General features: G+C 42.9%; 1 protein-coding gene across 1 annotated transcript in view; it reads right to left on the minus strand.

Moving 5' to 3' along the window:
* LOC149441197 (intercellular adhesion molecule 5-like) overlaps window positions 1-16174 on the minus strand; it is a 95681-nt gene extending 79507 nt beyond the window's left edge. The window contains exon 1 of the mRNA XM_089657638.1: window positions 16030-16174. Within this exon, the coding sequence (XP_089513764.1) occupies window positions 16030-16087 (58 nt within the window). The 5' untranslated portion in view covers window positions 16088-16174. The remainder of the gene's footprint in view (window positions 1-16029) is intronic.
* Window positions 16175-18065: the final 1891 nt, after the last annotated feature.

Below are 18065 nucleotides of genomic sequence, written 5' to 3' on the forward strand. Positions count from 1 at the left end.
TAATTTGTAAATAACTTTTCAATGCTTTGTACCAGAATCATAATTTTAGTGTAATTTTAAATAGGACAAAGTAAAGAATAAAAATCTTTTAATGTGCAGTAACACTATTTATTTTTACGCTAACACTGCTCAAAAAAAATAGTGCATTTTTTTTAGTTGTGCTTCATTTAATTGTCTAGGGATTGAGAAAAAATATAATTATTATCATTGACAATATTCATGAAAAAGAAAGCATTGTTTGTCCTTAAAAAAACAATATATGTATTGAGTTGTTATCTTAATCTTCAAGATCTGAATTAGTGGCTGATAAGCTTTTTGGCCAGAAGCACCAGCAGCAGAAGGATCCCTTTCCAGGTCCAGAAAGTGTCACTTCTCCAGGACCCTGTGTGTGACTGTATACAATACTGTACATTCCGTATTCCACACCGCCTTATTCTGTACACTGTGCTGTACATTCCATATTCTACACCCCCTTATTCTGTACACTGTGCTGTACATTCCGTATTCCACACCGCCTTATTCTGTACACTGTGCTGTACATTCTGTATTCCAGAACGCCGTATTCTGTACACTGTGCTGTACATTCCGTACTCCACACCGCCTTATTCTGTACACTGTGCTGTACATTCCATATTCCACACCGCCTTATTCTGTACACTGTGCTGTACATTCCGTATTCCACACCGCCTTATTCTGTACACTGTGCTGTACATTCTGTATTCCAGAACGCCGTATTCTGTACACTGTGCTGTACATTCCGTACTCCACACCGCCTTATTCTGTACACTGTGCTGTACATTCCATATTCTACACCCCCTTATTCTGTACACTGTGCTGTACATTCCGTATTCCACACCGCCTTATTCTGTACACTGTGCTGTACATTCTGTATTCCAGAACGCCGTATTCTGTACACTGTGCTGTACATTCCGTACTCCACACCGCCTTATTCTGTACACTGTGCTGTACATTCCATATTCCACACCGCCTTATTCTGTACACTGTGCTGTACATTCCGTATTCCACACCGCCTTATTCTGTACACTGTGCTGTACATTCTGTATTCCAGAACGCCGTATTCTGTACACTGTGCTGTACATTCCGTACTCCACACCGCCTTATTCTGTACACTGTGCTGTACATTCCATATTCTACACCCCCTTATTCTGTACACTGTGCTGTACATTCCGTATTCCACACCGCCTTATTCTGTACACTGTGCTGTACATTCCGTATTCCACACCGCCTTATTCTGTACACTGTGCTGTACATTCTGTATTCCAGAACGCCGTATTCTGTACACTGTGCTGTACATTCCGTACTCCACACCGCCTTATTCTGTACACTGTGCTGTACATTCCATATTCTACACCCCCTTATTCTGTACACTGTGCTGTACATTCCGTATTCCACACCGCCTTATTCTGTACACTGTGCTGTACATTCTGTATTCCAGAAAGCCGTATTCTGTACACTGTGCTGTACATTTCGTACTCCACACCCCCTTATTCTGTACACTGTGCTGTACATTCCATATTCCACACCGCCTTATTCTGTACACTATGCTGTACATTCCGTATTCCACACCGCCTTATTCTGTATACTGTGCTGTACATTCCGTATTCCACACCGCCTTATTCTATACACTGTGCTGTACATTCTGTATTCCACAACGCCCTATTCTGTACACTGTGCTGTACATTCCGTATTCCACACTGCCTTATTCTGTACACTGTGCTGTACATTCCGTATTCCACACCGCCTTATTCTGTACACTGTGCTGTACATTCCATATTCCACACCGCCTTATTCTGTACACTGTGCTGTACATTCCATATTCCACACCGCCTTATTCTGTACATTGTGCTGTACATTCTGTATTCCACAACGCCGTATTCTGTACACTGTGCTGTACATTCCGTATTCCACACCGCCTTATTCTGTACACTGTGCTGTACATTCTGTATTCCAGAATGCCGTATTCTGTACACTGTGCTGTACATTCCGTATTCCACACCACCTTATTCTGTACACTGTGCTGTACATTCCGTATTCCACACCGCCTTATTCTGTACACTGTGCTGTACATTCCATATTTCACACCGCCTCAGTCTGTATATTCCATGTTCCACTCCGCCTTATTCTGTACACTGTGCTGTACATTCTGTTTTCCACACCGCCTTATTCTGTACACTGTGCTGTACATTCCATATTTTACACCGCCTCAGTCTGTATATTCCATGTTCCACTCCGCCTTCTTCTGTACACTGTGCTGTACATTCCGTATTCCACACCGCCTTATTCTGGACACTGTGCTGTACATTCCATATTCCACACCGCCTTATTCTGTACACTGTGCTGTATATTCCGTATTCCACACCGCCTTCTTCTGTACACTGTGCTGTACATTCCATATTTCACACCGCCTCAGTCTGTACATTCCATATTCCACACCGCCTTCTTCTGTACACTGTGCTGTACATTCCGTATTCCACACCTCCTTATTCCCTAGGGTTGGTGTCACCCCTCCAGTGAGGAATGAGCGGTGCCAGTGTAGTGGTATAACGAGTATCCCGACACGTGAAGATAAGTATCCCCTGAAGCAACTGCGCATGTGCCGGTTTCAGGCCAAAAAACCTATATGGGGTTAACTGATCTTGCAACCCATAGTGATCCGCGGGATCAGCTTCAGCGGTTTGCAGCCTGTAAGGGGTTAACTGTGGCAGCTCTGTGCTAAAGTCAGAGATCGGTGATCGTCTTCTTTGGCCTGAAACCGGCACATGCGCAGTTGCTTCACTGGATACATATCTTTGCGGGTCCGGGATACTCATTTTACCGCTACACCGGGGGCAGCTGTCACTGTGCTGGGAATCCGGGATCACCCCAATAACTGGCCAGGACCTTCACAGAGCCCAGAAGCTCTGCTGGCATCCTGCTCCTGCACCCCCTGTGATGCCCGACACCCCCCGCACCCCCCTAGGGACACCACTGGCATGGGGGAGGTGTTTTGTAGTTCACAGAGATAACTGGACACAATGCTAACTGACCACAATCAGCAGAGGGAGAGAACACAGGAAATGATCAGCTTACTGAATTTTGTACAAGACCAAGAGGTGTTTTTGTTTTGACAACAGGTATAATTTATTTATTTTAGGCACTTTATAATTTATTTTTCAGGCACTGTCAATTTACACAGCGCTTTATATATATATTGTACATTCACATCAGTCCCTAACCCTCAAGGGGCGTACAATCTAAGGTCCCTAACTTACATTCATACATACACAGGACAATATAGACAGGAGCCAATTAACCTACCAGCATGTCTTTGGAGTGTGGGAGGAAACCGGAGTTACCAGAGGAAACCCACACAGACACAGAGAACATGCAAACTCCAGGCAGGTGGTGCCGTGGTTGGGATTTGAACCAACGACCTTAGTAGTACCAGGCAGAAGTGCTAACTATTTAGCCACTGTGCTGCCCATATAATTCCATACCTTTAATTGTATATTTACTGTATTTTTCGCCGTATAAGACGCACCTGACCATAAGACGCACCTAGGTTTTAGAGGCAGAAAACAGGAAAAAAAATTCTGAACTAATGGACTGCAGACACAGTACAGGAGATGACCAGAGACTGCGGACAGTACAGGGATGACCAGAGACTGCGGACAGCACAGGGATGACCAGAGACTGCGGACAGCACAGGGATGACCAGAGACTGCGGACAGTACAGGAGATGACCAGAGACTGCGGACAGCACAGGGATGACCAGAGACTGCGGACAGCACAGGGATGACCAGAGACTGCGGACAGCACAGGGATGACCAGAGACTGCGGACAGCACAGGGATGACCAGAGACTGCGGACAGCACAGGGATGACCAGAGACTGCGGACAGTACAGGTGACTGCTGACCTTTGGGGAAGTGGGGAGCGGTTACCTGAATTTGACAGGTACCCGCTCTTACTTCCGCAGAATTTTTGTTTGATCTTACCTGTTCCTCGATCCAGCCACGCGCTGTCTTCCCGGCTTCTGTAATGGCGCTCGGCATGACAGCCGGGTGCCCAGTGCGCATGAGCGAGAAGCACTTGCGCTTTGTGATTGGTCCGGCGGCTTCTGGGATCTGTCATGTGTCCCAGGTACCGCCTTACCATCCACAAAAAGCACCGCTTCTTACGCATGCGCACTTGGCACCCGGCTGTCATGCCCAGTGCCCACACTACGGAAGCCGGGAAGACAGCGCGCCGCTGGATAGAGGAACAGGTAAGGTCCCGCTGCAGAGCTGAGCGGCCGGCCCAGTATTCTGACAGGGCCGCGGTGAAAATACCGGACCGGCTGCTCCATATTCGCTCCATAAGACGCACTGACATTTCCCCCCCAGTTTTGGGGAAGAAAAAGTGCGTCTTATACGGCGAAAAATACGATAACTAATTAAAAAGCAGAAAACAAAACAAGTTATTTTCAAGATTTACATTCTAATTTGAGCTGAATATGGTTATGTAGGAGTAAATATAAAATGAAAAAGAAACAATTTTTATTATTCCATTTTTTTTTCTCATTTGTGAGGTTCTAAACTTTGTGTGCAGATCAAAGACACTTTATTATTCTGCACATATAAAACTTAGTCTGAATACACTGAAACAACACTGTGGGGTGGATATACTAAAGGCAAATAGAATGTGCACTTTGCAAGCGCAGTTGCACTCATTTTCCCCAGAGGTTAGTAAATGTGGAAACGCTCTGCTGATTTTTATCATCCAATCATGTGCAAGCAAAAATGTTTGTGTTTTTTAAAATTGTTCTTGCACTTGATTGGATATACTTTACAAAGTCCACTTTACCACATTAACATTTACTAAGGGCCAACTCCCACTGACGCGCGCTAAAATGTATGGAAAATGGATTTAAATTTCCATCCATTTTAGTCGTACACTGACATCCGTTGACATACATTTTGAAATCCGTTCACATACATTTTGATGTCCGTCGACATGCATTTTAGTGTGCATTAAGCATACAGCATTTTCACAGGATATCCTGTACATTGCGTTGACATCCACTTACATCCATTGCGTTGCACTAAAATGCATATATGTTGCATCTTAGTGCACCTCAGGCTAGCACAACATTATGGTGTGAATAGGACACGTTGGAAATGATTGTTTTTCATATGTCTTTCCGTTGACAGCTGCACTAAAATGCAGGTCATTGCACTGGTGTGAATTGGCCCTAAGGAAAATGAGTGCAACTACACTTGGAGTTTGCACAGTCTATTTGCCTTTAGTAAATCAACCCCAATGGGTCTAGGTTGCTCCCTCTCATCCCCCAGGAGAACATGGGAGTTCCTCAGCTCCAACCCCAACCCCAACCACCATGTCCATGTACAGGTACCCTTTCTCTTCATTGGTAGAAAACTCCACTCAAATTAGAGAGATAGTTCTTGATAACTTCCACTGGGGAATGAGGGCAGAAAAGCAACTCAGCAAAAACGTGAACTATCAATTTTGGCTGAAGCTGAATTCCAGGGATGATATTATTTGCATACTTATATTGGACCAGCTTGACACACTGGATGTATGCATATTTCATTTCTGAGGGACCACTGTGGAAGTTGATAATCACTGTAGTAGTCGGTGCTACTAGAGTGACCGCCGCAATCTTCTGGGGTCCTGAGCTGATTGGCTTCCCCAATGCACACTGATCAAGCGGGTCACTCTCTCACAACCATCACCATTCAAATAATCTTTTTCACTGAATATAAGGTGTTCTCTGATTGGACGAGGTATAAAGAAGGGTGGGTGATGTCACAATTGCACCCCAACACACGCTGGGGTGCATTGGCAGCCAACTTAAAATGAATAGGCTGCCTTAACCCAATGCATGTTGATGTATCTTATCCTACTGGAACAGTATGCACCCAGGATAACCACTGAACAAAAAATTTGAGCCATGTTTAATTAGTGGTTGAAAGTCTATCTACAGTGAATCAGTCAATGGCTATCCATAAGGTAACTGTTTTTACTGCCAATAATGCTCACATAACAGGTATTGACTCTCCTGGTCCAGCAACATATAAACAGTATACCTATACAGATCAATAGAAGAAAGGCCTTTCTTGAGTCCATTCAAGTTTTGACAAATTCTTAAAGGCCGTCTTTTGGCAAAGAAACCACTCCTTCTTACTATCCTCTGGCTGAATGCTAGAATGCAAAAAAAAAACAAAAATGTTCTAAATATCCTTTCTACTTACCCAAACCCACAGTCATATGGCTTTAGGGTCCTGATCCTTCAACCCCCTTCTGTTTTCTTCTGGCAGGGTCCACCTTTAGGTGTCTACATCATTACCCTGCGTGATGTGGACACTTCCTATTGGCTGTCCAGTGATGGGGTGCTTTATCCAGAAGAGGAGTGACATTGTTGTGAGAGCACGTTAGGGGTTTGGATGGTGATGGATAACCTACACATCTGGATCAGCGGTCCCTGCAGTAGGAAGCAGTGGTGGAGAGGGACCTGGACATTAAACTTACAGTAGGTAAGCCAAGAAATCCCTTACAAGATGGCTTAGAGGGACGGAACTATAAGGACATTTCAGAATTTTGGGGGCTTTACACCTTTTACCAGAGTTTAGAAGTGGTAGCATTTAGAAGCTTTAGAAGTGTCTCATTCAGGAGAAGAGAGTTTTGGCAGATGCGGCAAAAATACGTGTAAATGTGTCTAAACGTGCGTTGACATTAGGTGTGTTTTGGGCTTGAGTGTTAATTCATTTCAATGGCCAAAATAATTATTCTGGTCAATGAAGTGAATTAACATCCAAGAACTTGATGCGACTTACCATGGGATGCACTTTTATAAGCAAAAGGGTTTTTCTGCTGCCAGGAGAACGGTGTCTACAGCGTTGGTTAAGAGCATCCAGTGTGCATGAGGCCTTATGTGTAAACCCTGAAAGTGATGTGGGCTCTTTTACCACTTGCTCTGGTCTCCTTTTTGCTGGTGTGTGTTTTGAAGGACAGGGTTGTCACTATATAACAAGAAGTCCATGACAAGGTCCATCAGAGATGGATCATCAGGTATTATTTTTATATAGAAAATGACTTTTGAACTCACATTAGCAGGTTAAAGCTTGGAGTAGATTTTAGTGATTGATTGTATATCTACCTTAACCACTTGCGCTCCTGAGGATTTACCCCCCTTAATGACCAGGCCTCTTTTTGCTACTCGGCGCTGCACTAATTCAACTGATAATTGCGCGGTCATGCAATGCTGCACCCAAACGAAGTTTACGTCCTTTTTTTCACACAAATAGAGCTTTCTTTTGGTGGTATTTGATCACCTGTGCGCTTTTTATTTTTTACGCTATAAACAAAAAAAGACCAACAATTTTGAAGAAAAATGATATTTTTTTAATTTCAGCTATAAAAAATATATAGTAAACTCAAAGTTAGTAATAAATTTAGGCCAAAATGTATTCTGCTACATGTTTTTGGTAAAAAAAATCCCAATAAGTGTATATTGATTGCTTTGTGTGAACTTTATAGCGTCTACAAACTATGGTATAAATACTGCAATTTACGCAATTTTTTTGCTATACAGCGCTGCGCTAGTTTAACGGACAATTGCGCGGTCATGCAATATGGTACATAAATGAAATTTATGTCCTTTTTTTCACACAAATAGAGCTTTCTTTTGGTGGTATTTGATCGCCTGTGCGTTTTTTTTTGCACTATAAAAAAAAGGCTGACAAGTTTGAGAAAAAAAAAACAATATTTTGGACTTTTTGCTTTAAAACATGTCCAGTAAAAAAAATTTAAAAATCAAATTTCGTCATAAATTTCGGCCAAAATCTATTCTGCGACATGTCTTTGCTAAAAAAAACTCCAATACGTGTAAATTAATTGGTTTACGTGAAAATTATAGCATTTACAAATGGCGGGAAAGATACTGGGATTTTTAATTTTTTTTATACTAATAATGGCGGCGATCAGCGACTTATGGTGGGACTGCGGCGGACATTCTGACACTGGGGGGGAACTGACTTGGGGTCACTGACATCCCCAGTGACACCGATACAGTGATCAGTGCAAAAAAAAAACACTGACACTGTACTAATGGCACTGGGGAGGAAGGGGTTAACTTTTTTATTTACTGAAAGGGTTAACTGTGTGAGGGGAGTGTTTTACTAGGGGGCGGGGGTGTGTACTGCGGGGGGGGGGGGACACGCTGATTGGGAGAGAGAAACTCTTTTCTCCAGCTCAGCATGTCAGGAGCTGACAGGGAACTGACAGAAAGCAGAGCTACTGCAGCCCTGCTCTCTGTCAGTGATTGCCGCTAATCGGCGGGACACAGCCGGTAACGACCTGCTGTGACCCAGCGACTGACATCCGCGGCCGTGATCGGCGGGACAGGTAGGGCGGTGGCGTTCCTCACGCGTGCCCCCTACCTGTTTTGGAAACACACGTTTTAACGTGGTTTTGCTTAGCCGTGCCGCCCTGCCAACGTGTTTCTACAGTGGCTGGGCAGCATATGGTTAAAGCGGAGTTCCACTCAAAAGCAGAAGCTCCGCTTATTTGCCTCCTCTCCCCCTCCACTGCAATATTTGGCACCTTTTGGGTTGGGGGGGCGGGAACCTGGTTTTGACAGGTACACGCTTCCACTTCCGGCTCAGTTTGCCGTGGCAACTTGACCTGGATGTTCGGCCCCCCCTTCTTGCTCCCTCAGTCTCCTGGGAATTTTCACAGGTCCTAGGAGACTGCTGGACCAATCAGAAGGTGCAGCACAACTCATGTATGCACAGTGGGCACCAGTCTATGAAGCCACAAGCTGCCCGATGCCCACAGTAGAGATGCCGGCACCATGGAGGACAGAAGGAGAGAAGGGACGGCACGGGTGAGTACATCGCTGGAGCCCAGGACAGGTAAGTGTGTGTTTATTAAAAGTCAGTAGCTACAGTTTTTGTAGCTGCTGACTTTTAATAAACACGAAAACGGCTGGAACTCCGCTTTAACATGACTCTAAACATGTGAGGGGACACCGAAAAAGATGGAGTCATTTGCCTGGAGACATCTCACTGAAGGCAATGCTCAGCAGTTAAAGCTGGAGCCACTGTTTGGGGTGTGTGAGGGATGGTCACATCCTGTATGTGGTTAATTTGATGACGCCATCGATTTCCTTCCCACTCCATCTATTCCTGAGCCCATTAACAACTACTCTACAGTAAGCCTATGAAGGCTCCAATTGCAGAAATTAAACTCGCTGCACTTTCCAGTGACAGAAATCTGCAGAGAATTGACGGATGTTTGCGGATAGCTGTGGCCTCTGAGACTGTACAATGCAATGACAGGCTGAGAGTAGCCACTGATATTTATGACTGTTTATGGGCTCAGCAGCCGTTACTATTCACACACATCTGTCAATTCCAACCACAGGAATTGCCCATGCGAATGGAGCCAAAGGCAGGTGCAATTGACAGATAACTCTGCTTCTGCTGCACTGAAATCCCAAGCTGTACTGTCAGCTCTTCCTGTTATTTTGTTATCTTCTGGTGAACTACAAAACCCCTCCCCCTTAAGTTATATCCTATCTCAAGAAATTAGACAAAATCTGTCCAAAAAAAAATGGCAACCATCCCAACCTATACTAGCCTTTACAGCAAAGTGCCCATGGAAGGGCAACACACATCACAATATCCTAAGATTGAAGTAGTACTGCTTGGACCTTGAAGAAGGGGACACACCCCAAAAGCTTACAAAAAAAAATTTAAGGACACTACTCATTTTTTTCTGTTGCAAGTGCAGTAATACGGCTACAATCACCTGAAACCATATCAATAGTGGTATGTTTTTAAATCATCAGAAAAATATCTCAGGATAATAGGTACCAAGTAGGTTGATTTAGAGATTTAACCTCTTCATGCTGGCTGCACACAAATGTGCAGCCTCCCGGCGTCTGGGCCTAGACGCCGAGCGGTCACACATTTGCGTTCTATTAAAAAAGAACGCGGTCCCAGCACACGTCTAGTACTCACGGAAAGGTCCCGATCTCCTCTTTCGATCAGGACCATTCCCAATCATGTGACCGCCGTGAGGCACCGTCACGGCGGTCACATGACCCTAAACCCCGTCCCACCTCCCGGCTTCTGGAATCCTTAAAGGGCCGGGAGGCGCTGGTGTGAAGGGGTTAAACTGAGTAAGTGGAGAGTGGTAATCATGTAGACTGACCATAGGTGTTTAGTAAAGAGGTTTAGAAAGAGATCGGTAAAAATAGATTGACGGGTAAATATGGGGATAGCGGGGCTGGGAAGGTGAGGGGGCTTAGAAAAAGGACAGCTAAACTGTTTATGTTGTGATAAATTGTGTACTGTTTTAACCACTTCCCGTCCGGCCGCTGTATATAAACGGCCGGATGGTGGCAGTGCAGGGGCGGGTTGCTGTTCATAAACGGCACCCACCATTTTGGATGGTGCGCACTCCCTGGGAGCACGCGGCACCGCAATGCGGTGCCCGCTGTGTCCGGAGGACACAGTGGAACACCGATCGCAGAACGGGAGCTCTGTGTGAGGTCCCGATCATGTGATCATGATTGTCCAATCAGTGATCACATGAATAGGTGTAAGCAAGATGTCACTTCTGACATCATTGCTTACTACTTGTGAAATCTGTGATTGATCAAAGAGATCACATTGTACAAGACTATTCACAACAGCCTTGTACCATGTGACCAGCTGTGACCAATCACAGCTCTCACAGTATTTCTCAATGGCTGCAAGAATGCAGCCAGAGAGAAGGAGAAATGATTGCTTTTACATCCTTTATGGGTGTAAAAGCAATCAGTGTAAAAAAAAAAAAAAAAAGTCTTTATCACCCCCCACAAGTAGTACAGTGTCACTATGGTGACACTGTACTGCTAGGGTGACAGTATGTTAAAAAAAAACATAAACATTAATATAAAAAAATAAAATAAAAATGTAAAAAAAAATTTAAAAAAAATTATAATTTTGGGTTATAAACTAATTTGGGTTATTGTTTTTACTAAAAAGATAACTGAATACATTTTGGCCAAGATTTATGAAGAAAGATTATTTATTTATTTGCAACATTTTATAAGAAAAACACTTTTTCCAACATTTTTGGACTTTTTCATTTATATACTGTAGCAAAAAAAATAAAAATCCCAGTAGTGAATAAATACCACCAAAATAAAGTTTTATCTGTCTCAAAAAAACTGCTAAAAATTCATATGGGTACAGTGTTGCATGACCGCACAATTCTCATTCAAGGTGTGACAGCACTGAAAGCTGAAAATTGGCCTAGAAAGGAAGGAGGTAAAAGTGTCCGGACATGAAGTGGTTAATTTGTGCTGAAATAAAATTTAATAAAAGATTTTAATATTAAATATTAAACTATTTTCTAATATTAAAAAAAGAAGCTGATTGTTTGCCATGCCATGCAAAGCTGCACCAGATTTTGCACTCTCCAGTTTTAGTCATTCAAACCCAAAGAACTAATGCACTACAATGCTAAAGTAGTCAATGGGTCATTCAGCCCATATTTTAATCTTTTGTAATAAAGCATATATATATTTTATAAATAAAAAAAAAAATAAACAAAAAAACCCCCAATATCCTAAGAAACCATCCTACCAGGTCTTTGATATAGAGAGGGAGCACTCTACACAATACTAAAATTCCAAATAAATAAAAAAGCATTTTGCAAGGGTAACATACATCGCAAACAAACAAAAGATTCCCCAGTTCACTTACCAGCCAGCCTGCAAAATAACTGAATTGCCCTGTCTAACAGTTTACATTAGACTGGCTGGTAAGTGTGCTGGGAAGTCTTTTGTTTGTTTGCAATTAGACAAAATCTAGCCTTGTAGTGAGGCCCTCCGCACTGCAAGGGTTCACTGCTCCTTTAGTCTAGGGGTGCGGGAATACCATATTTCTTTTTCCAGCAATGTTCCTCCAGCCTGCAGGCACCTCTAAGCAGATTCCTCCTTCAATACAAACAATTCAGGATTAACAGCCCTGCATCATATGTGATGATGCTGGAGGACCACCAAAGGGAAAGGAGGGGAAAGTTGCAGCTGACTGCAGAGAAGGTAAGTCATATGTCAGTGGCAGCAAAAGGGTTAAATCCTTGCACAGTTACTGAAAATGAGAAAAAGGTGTATATATGAAGATGGAGGGAAACTCCTTTGATCTACACATCAGGGGCGGACTGACAACTCACGGGGCCCCCGGGCAATAGGAGATCATGGGGCCCCTGTGTCCTTGCACAAACTCAAAAAGCCTATGAAAAAGGTACCAGGGGCATCTCATGGAGCCCCCTACTGACCCTGGGCCCTCGGGCAGTGCCCGAGTTTCCAAATGATCAGTCTGCCCCTGCTACATATAAAATATAAACAAAACACAATATGACAAAAAAGTTGTAACAATGTGTTTCTGAATGAAGCCTAGCAAAAACTGTTTGCAGAATTCATTCACACAGCAGCCACTGCTGGTTGTCCTTCAAACAAATAATATTTGGATGTAAAGTCCTTTGGCTGATGAGGAACCACACTAGGTTTTGGGATGTTAGGGGAGAAGGACAAGGTACAGTAGATCTGAAATTAAAGAAATTAAAGTGAGGCACTCTTGAAAGTGCAGATTCATGGTTCAGGGGCTCAAAAGATATTCCCAACAAAAGTCACTGTCAGTTACCTTTTGGCAGTTGTAATGATCCTGTTTGATAGGTTTGTAGGGTAGTATTCTTTTTCACCCCTTTATTAGTGGAACATCTCATAAGTCATACAATGCCAATGTTTTGGAGCCTCACAAGCTCCCTTCTTTAAGGTGAGTAAAGAAGATGGATTCACATTAATTCAAAACTGTCATATCTTTACTTTAAGGATGCATTCACACCTGCAATTGCCCCCCACCTCCGATTAGATGCAATAGCTGTGGGAGGTAGCCCCTTTGAAAGCAATGGGAGACTGCTGGCTCCTGCAACTCATTGGGGCCACTTGCATGTAATCTCTCATGCAGCGATTACTCGGAAGTGAACAGTCCTGGACTCAGGCAATCTGGGCATGCATGAAGAGCTCCGCAGGAATCCCCCAAATCATCATCATCAATGTAAACAATGAAAAGACAAAAACATAAGCATACTGAAACTTCCACCCATCTCCCACAATGTAAAACTTGATGTCCGCACCACTCATTACAAGATCTAGATGGAACCAAGTGGGAAGCAGGTTGTGTGTCTATATTCAAACATTCAGAAAGTCAAGGTTTCTGAAACGAACGCCGATGCTATACCACAACAACGTTCTCAAAGATATGAATATTTGGCATATTTTCTGCATGTTATTTACCTGTAAAAACCTCCCTTTTATAGACATTCAGAAGCCCCGAGACTGCTACTGGCTGCCACCATCTTGGATGTCAGCAGGCCCAACAGACTCATTTAAGTGGCACTTTATAGTACTGCCGTTCACTCCCAGCATGGTGGCTACATTTATATAGGGAGGTGAAAAAAAAGAGCTGGCCCAGCACAGACAGGAATTAGACACTCCCAGTAGAGGAGAGGACTATAACATGCAAAAAGGGAGAGTGCTGTAATAGGGAATTGACTTTAATGGAGCAGTCAACTTTTCTAAGTTCAAAAACACATTTCAATTAAATAAAAATAATTTGTGGAAAGGAAAGCCTTAACCTCCCTGGCGGTATTCCCGAGTGTAGCTCGGGGTAACATTTCAGTACCAAGAGCAGTAACCCCGAGCTACACTCGGGCTTACCATGCGGCGTTGCTCAGGGGGTCCCTGCAGCACTTACCTTGTCCTTCGCTCCCGCGATGTGTCCCCTGCAGCGTCCCAGGCCATTTCCTCCGGCCGATGCCGGAATCCGGCTTCCGTGTTCCGGTCCCTGTGACGTCGGGACGTACGGGCGCCGGAACCGGCAGCAAATTTGAAATTTTTCAAAAATTTCATTTTTTGAAAAATTATTATTATATAGTAAAACATTGCTGTTTCAATGCATTTCACATACATTTTGTCCCTACTGCTTTGTCCTGTGCCCTGCCTGCATTTTGACTGTTCTTTCTGCCTGGAAACTTAGAAAACTCCATGGCGTCCAAAAAACGTCCCTTTATGTCAAAAGCGGTTTTAGACCGGCTAGAGAACAGCGATAGTAAATCAGAACCACTTGCAGAATTGAGTGATAATGATTCGTGGGGGAAATTCGTCATCAGACACTGAAAATGATTTTGCGACTTTGCTCAGCGATGTGTGAATTTGCCTCTGTATTTCAAATTTCAGTGTTTTTGGTTTGATTATATTATTGAATTAAATTTAATATTATTATATTATTTTTTATGATTATTAATTAAATTATAATTTATCATTTTGTGTTTTAAGTTTTATCATATCCGGAATGTTTACTAGACTCTTGTTCGGACAGATTTCAGTGAGCTATTCCTAAAAATTACAGCCTACAATAAAAAACTACATATTTCCATGCAAAAAAATGGTACCGGTTTCAGCACCAAAAATCGGAAATAATCATACCGCCAGGGAGGTTAAAATAGCTTATTTTTGTGATTTTTACCTGCATTTTTTTAAAGTTGATGATAGGGTCTTTTTAAACAGAAGACTAGTGGGGCCCCACCACACCACCCTCCCACTGCCCCAGACTGCTACCAAAACCCTACCAAACACCTAGTTCTCCTGGATATGCCCCATGTGATCCTGCCATCTGCCTCTGACAATGCGTTCTAAGAGTGGTCAGTTAAGAAGCCTTAAGCTTTGTGCTGTGTGTGGAGGGGGGCTTAGTAGTCATGTCTAGTTAGTTATATAATGAAAGATAATACATGCATAGAATAATTGTAGGATTGCGGTGGCATGGTAGTGTGGTGAAGGTCAGACTGTCAGACCATGCACTTTATAAAACCCTTGTTTTGGTTTGAATAAATTTATGCCGGTACAGGATCACTTTCAAACTAATACTAATGAAGTAATAAACGTTGTATTTATTTCCTAATTTGTTTTATAAAGTCTGTGCAGGCTTGTAATATATTCAAATACTTGATGCCACGAGGCTTGGTCTGTAGCTTGAGTCATTACATTGTTCCTACAGTGCCCATGTGGCAGAAAAATGATGGCCTGAGCACAGTCTATAAACCTGTACAAACATAATGAGGAAGAATACCTAATGAAAGCTATTTACAAATTTGATCCTTATCCTACTCTAATCTAGACCTTCATCTTAGCCTCCCCCCAAAAAGGGTATTTACAGTGTAGCCCCCACATGTGTTTCAGCAAGGAAAGGTCTTCAGGAACTCTTAGGAACTTTTAAGAATGTTGGAAAGTATGCCGAGCAGAGTAATGTGAGGACTGGATGTACATTTAATATCTATATCAACTGTATACATAGTGGAAGACAAAGTTAATCCCCCAGTAGGTCATTTTGTTTAGTATTCTTTTGTAACAATTACTGATGTGCCAGGCAGCATGCTAAAGCTGCAGATATGCCCATAGATTTCTTTAGTTCAGCCAGTGGTCTGAATGAAAGAAATCTAATAGACTCCTCCATCCACACTACACAAGGTGGATGGATGAATCTCCTATTGTTGCCATTGTATGCCAACAGTCGGTACCACCTAAACACCAAATAGAATGCATAAGCTGACAATTTTCTGCCTGGCTCCTTCGATTTGCCAAAAGGGCCCCTCACTGATTACATTTTGTCCAGTTCATTAGGAACCAGATGAAATTCGCTTAGTGTGTGGCCAGCTTGGTCCGGCAACTCTGGGCATCTGAAGTCATCTATTAAAAGGACCTTATCTAATCTGTTGTCCACGTGTAAGTATGCAACTTCTTTTCCAGATGCTTTACTTCCCTCTCACAGCCGACCTACATTTTAACCGAAATTATGAACCTGCTGTATGACTGCACTTGGAAATTAGACTGTAAGCTCCACCATTGCAAAGCCCAATGACATATTAATATCCAGCTATCCAAATAAACTCTAACATACATACAAACATTTAGAACAAACCTGTATGAATGAGGACAGCCACATGGATGACAGCCAGAAGGACCCAATAGATTCCCATGGTGAGGTTGGATGCAGAGAATAAGCTCCAAGCTGTAATGTTGAAGACCTTGATGATGCAACAAGGCAGTTGCTTTCTCTCTTTTGCTTTCTCTCTTTGATCCCCCGTAGCTCAGACTGCTGTATCTTGTGGTATGTAAAGTGGAATTTCTGAACCTCACTTTGTTTCCTGTAACGTTGGACCTCCCCTTCACAGATTTTGCTTAACGGAAGTTTATTTATAATCATATCTGAATAACTTGCTTTTGTCTGCTCACATTCTAATTGTTTAATTATTTGGACACAGACCAGAGCTTTCCTGTTGGTGCCTCGGTAGCTCAGTAAAAATACATAAATTTATATATATAATATTCACACAAAAAGAAACATATAAGGTGGGTATGCAACATCCAGGTAACGCACATCAGAGGAGGGCAACCAATCTCCAGATATTCAGTCATCAGGGGCACCTTAGGGGATTTGCCCCTAAGTAGTGACTACACTCCGCACGGCTCACATGGACGGCCGGCGGCCATCTTGGTATTTTCAGATGTAAATCTATTTACCTGTCTTTCATGTCCAATACTTTATAAAAACTACTTCACTATTGGAGACTTCCCTCTTGGGCTTGTTTTTCCTGCGAGCCCCCCGTCTCTTAACCTCCCTAGCGGTCTGATTATGTCCATATTTCTGTGCTCAAAGCGGTACTTTTTTTGCATGGAAATATGTATTTTTTTTATTGTAGGCTTGTCATTTTTAGGAATAACTCACTGAAATCTGTCCGAACAAGAGTCTAGTAAACATCCCGGGTATGATAAAACTTGAAACACGAAATTACAATTTAATAAATAATCATAAAGAATAATAATATAATATTAATACATTTAATTCAATAATATAATCAAACCGAAAACACTGAAATGTGAAATATAGCGCCAAGTTCGCACATCACTGAGCAAAGTTGCAAAATCGTTTTCAGTGTCTGATGACGAATTTCCCCCACGAATCATTATCACTCAATTCTGCAAGTGGTTCTGATTTACTATCGCTGTTCTCTAGCTGGTCTAAAACCGCTTTTGACCTAAAGGGACGCTTTTTGGACGTCATGGACGTTTCTCAGTTTTCAGGCAGAAAGAACAGTCAAAATGCAGGCAGGGCACAGGACAAAGCACTCGGGACAAAATGTATGTGAAATGGTTTGATACAGGAATGTTTTACTATGTGATTTTAGTGATTTTAGTGAATGTCACTTTTTGTCATTTTCAAATTTCCTGCCGTTCCGTCCCCCGTACGTCCCGACACTCACAGGGAACGGAACCCGGAAGACAGATGCCGGCATCCGCCGGAGGACATTACAGGGGACACTGCAGGAGGGACATCGCGGGAGCGCAGGACAAGGTAAGTGGAGAAGAGATCCCTGAGCAGCGCCACATGATAAGCCCGAGTGTAGCTCGGGGTTACCGCTTTTTGTACTGAAACTTTACCCCGAGCTACACTCGGGAATACCACCAGGGGGGTTAAGGTGATTTCTGCTGACCTGCATATAATAACGTGTATAATCCCCCTGGTGGCTGATGACTGAATATCTGGAGATTGGTGACCCTCCTCTGATGTGCATTACGTGGATGTTGGTGGCCTGATGACCCTTTGCACTGCAGTGTTCCAGATCCAGATGACCAGGAGTTGGTCTTAATATACTCCAATGCGCAAGAGATTGCGCTATCTGGTTAGTGTAATCCACATCCATTCTCACAGCCACAGGAGTCACGGATTTTTCACCATGCATTACTACCATTGGATAGATTGACTTTGTCACTCATGTCACTATATGCACCTTTGACGTTTTATACATGAGATAGATATTGTTTTCAGCGCTGTTCACACTTGGTTTGTTTTTACTGTCATTATTTTTCTATATTTTAATTGATGCTTTTAGCGCTGCATATATTTATGTTTACATATTTTATGAAGAGGTCCCAGAGGTTCACCTTTTATGCAAG

Source organism: Staurois parvus, unplaced genomic scaffold (genome assembly GCF_062004578.1).
Source record: "Staurois parvus isolate SC_StPar_1 unplaced genomic scaffold, SC_StPar_1.0 ptg001014l, whole genome shotgun sequence".
In the NCBI taxonomy this organism is placed as follows: Eukaryota; Metazoa; Chordata; class Amphibia; order Anura; family Ranidae; genus Staurois; species Staurois parvus.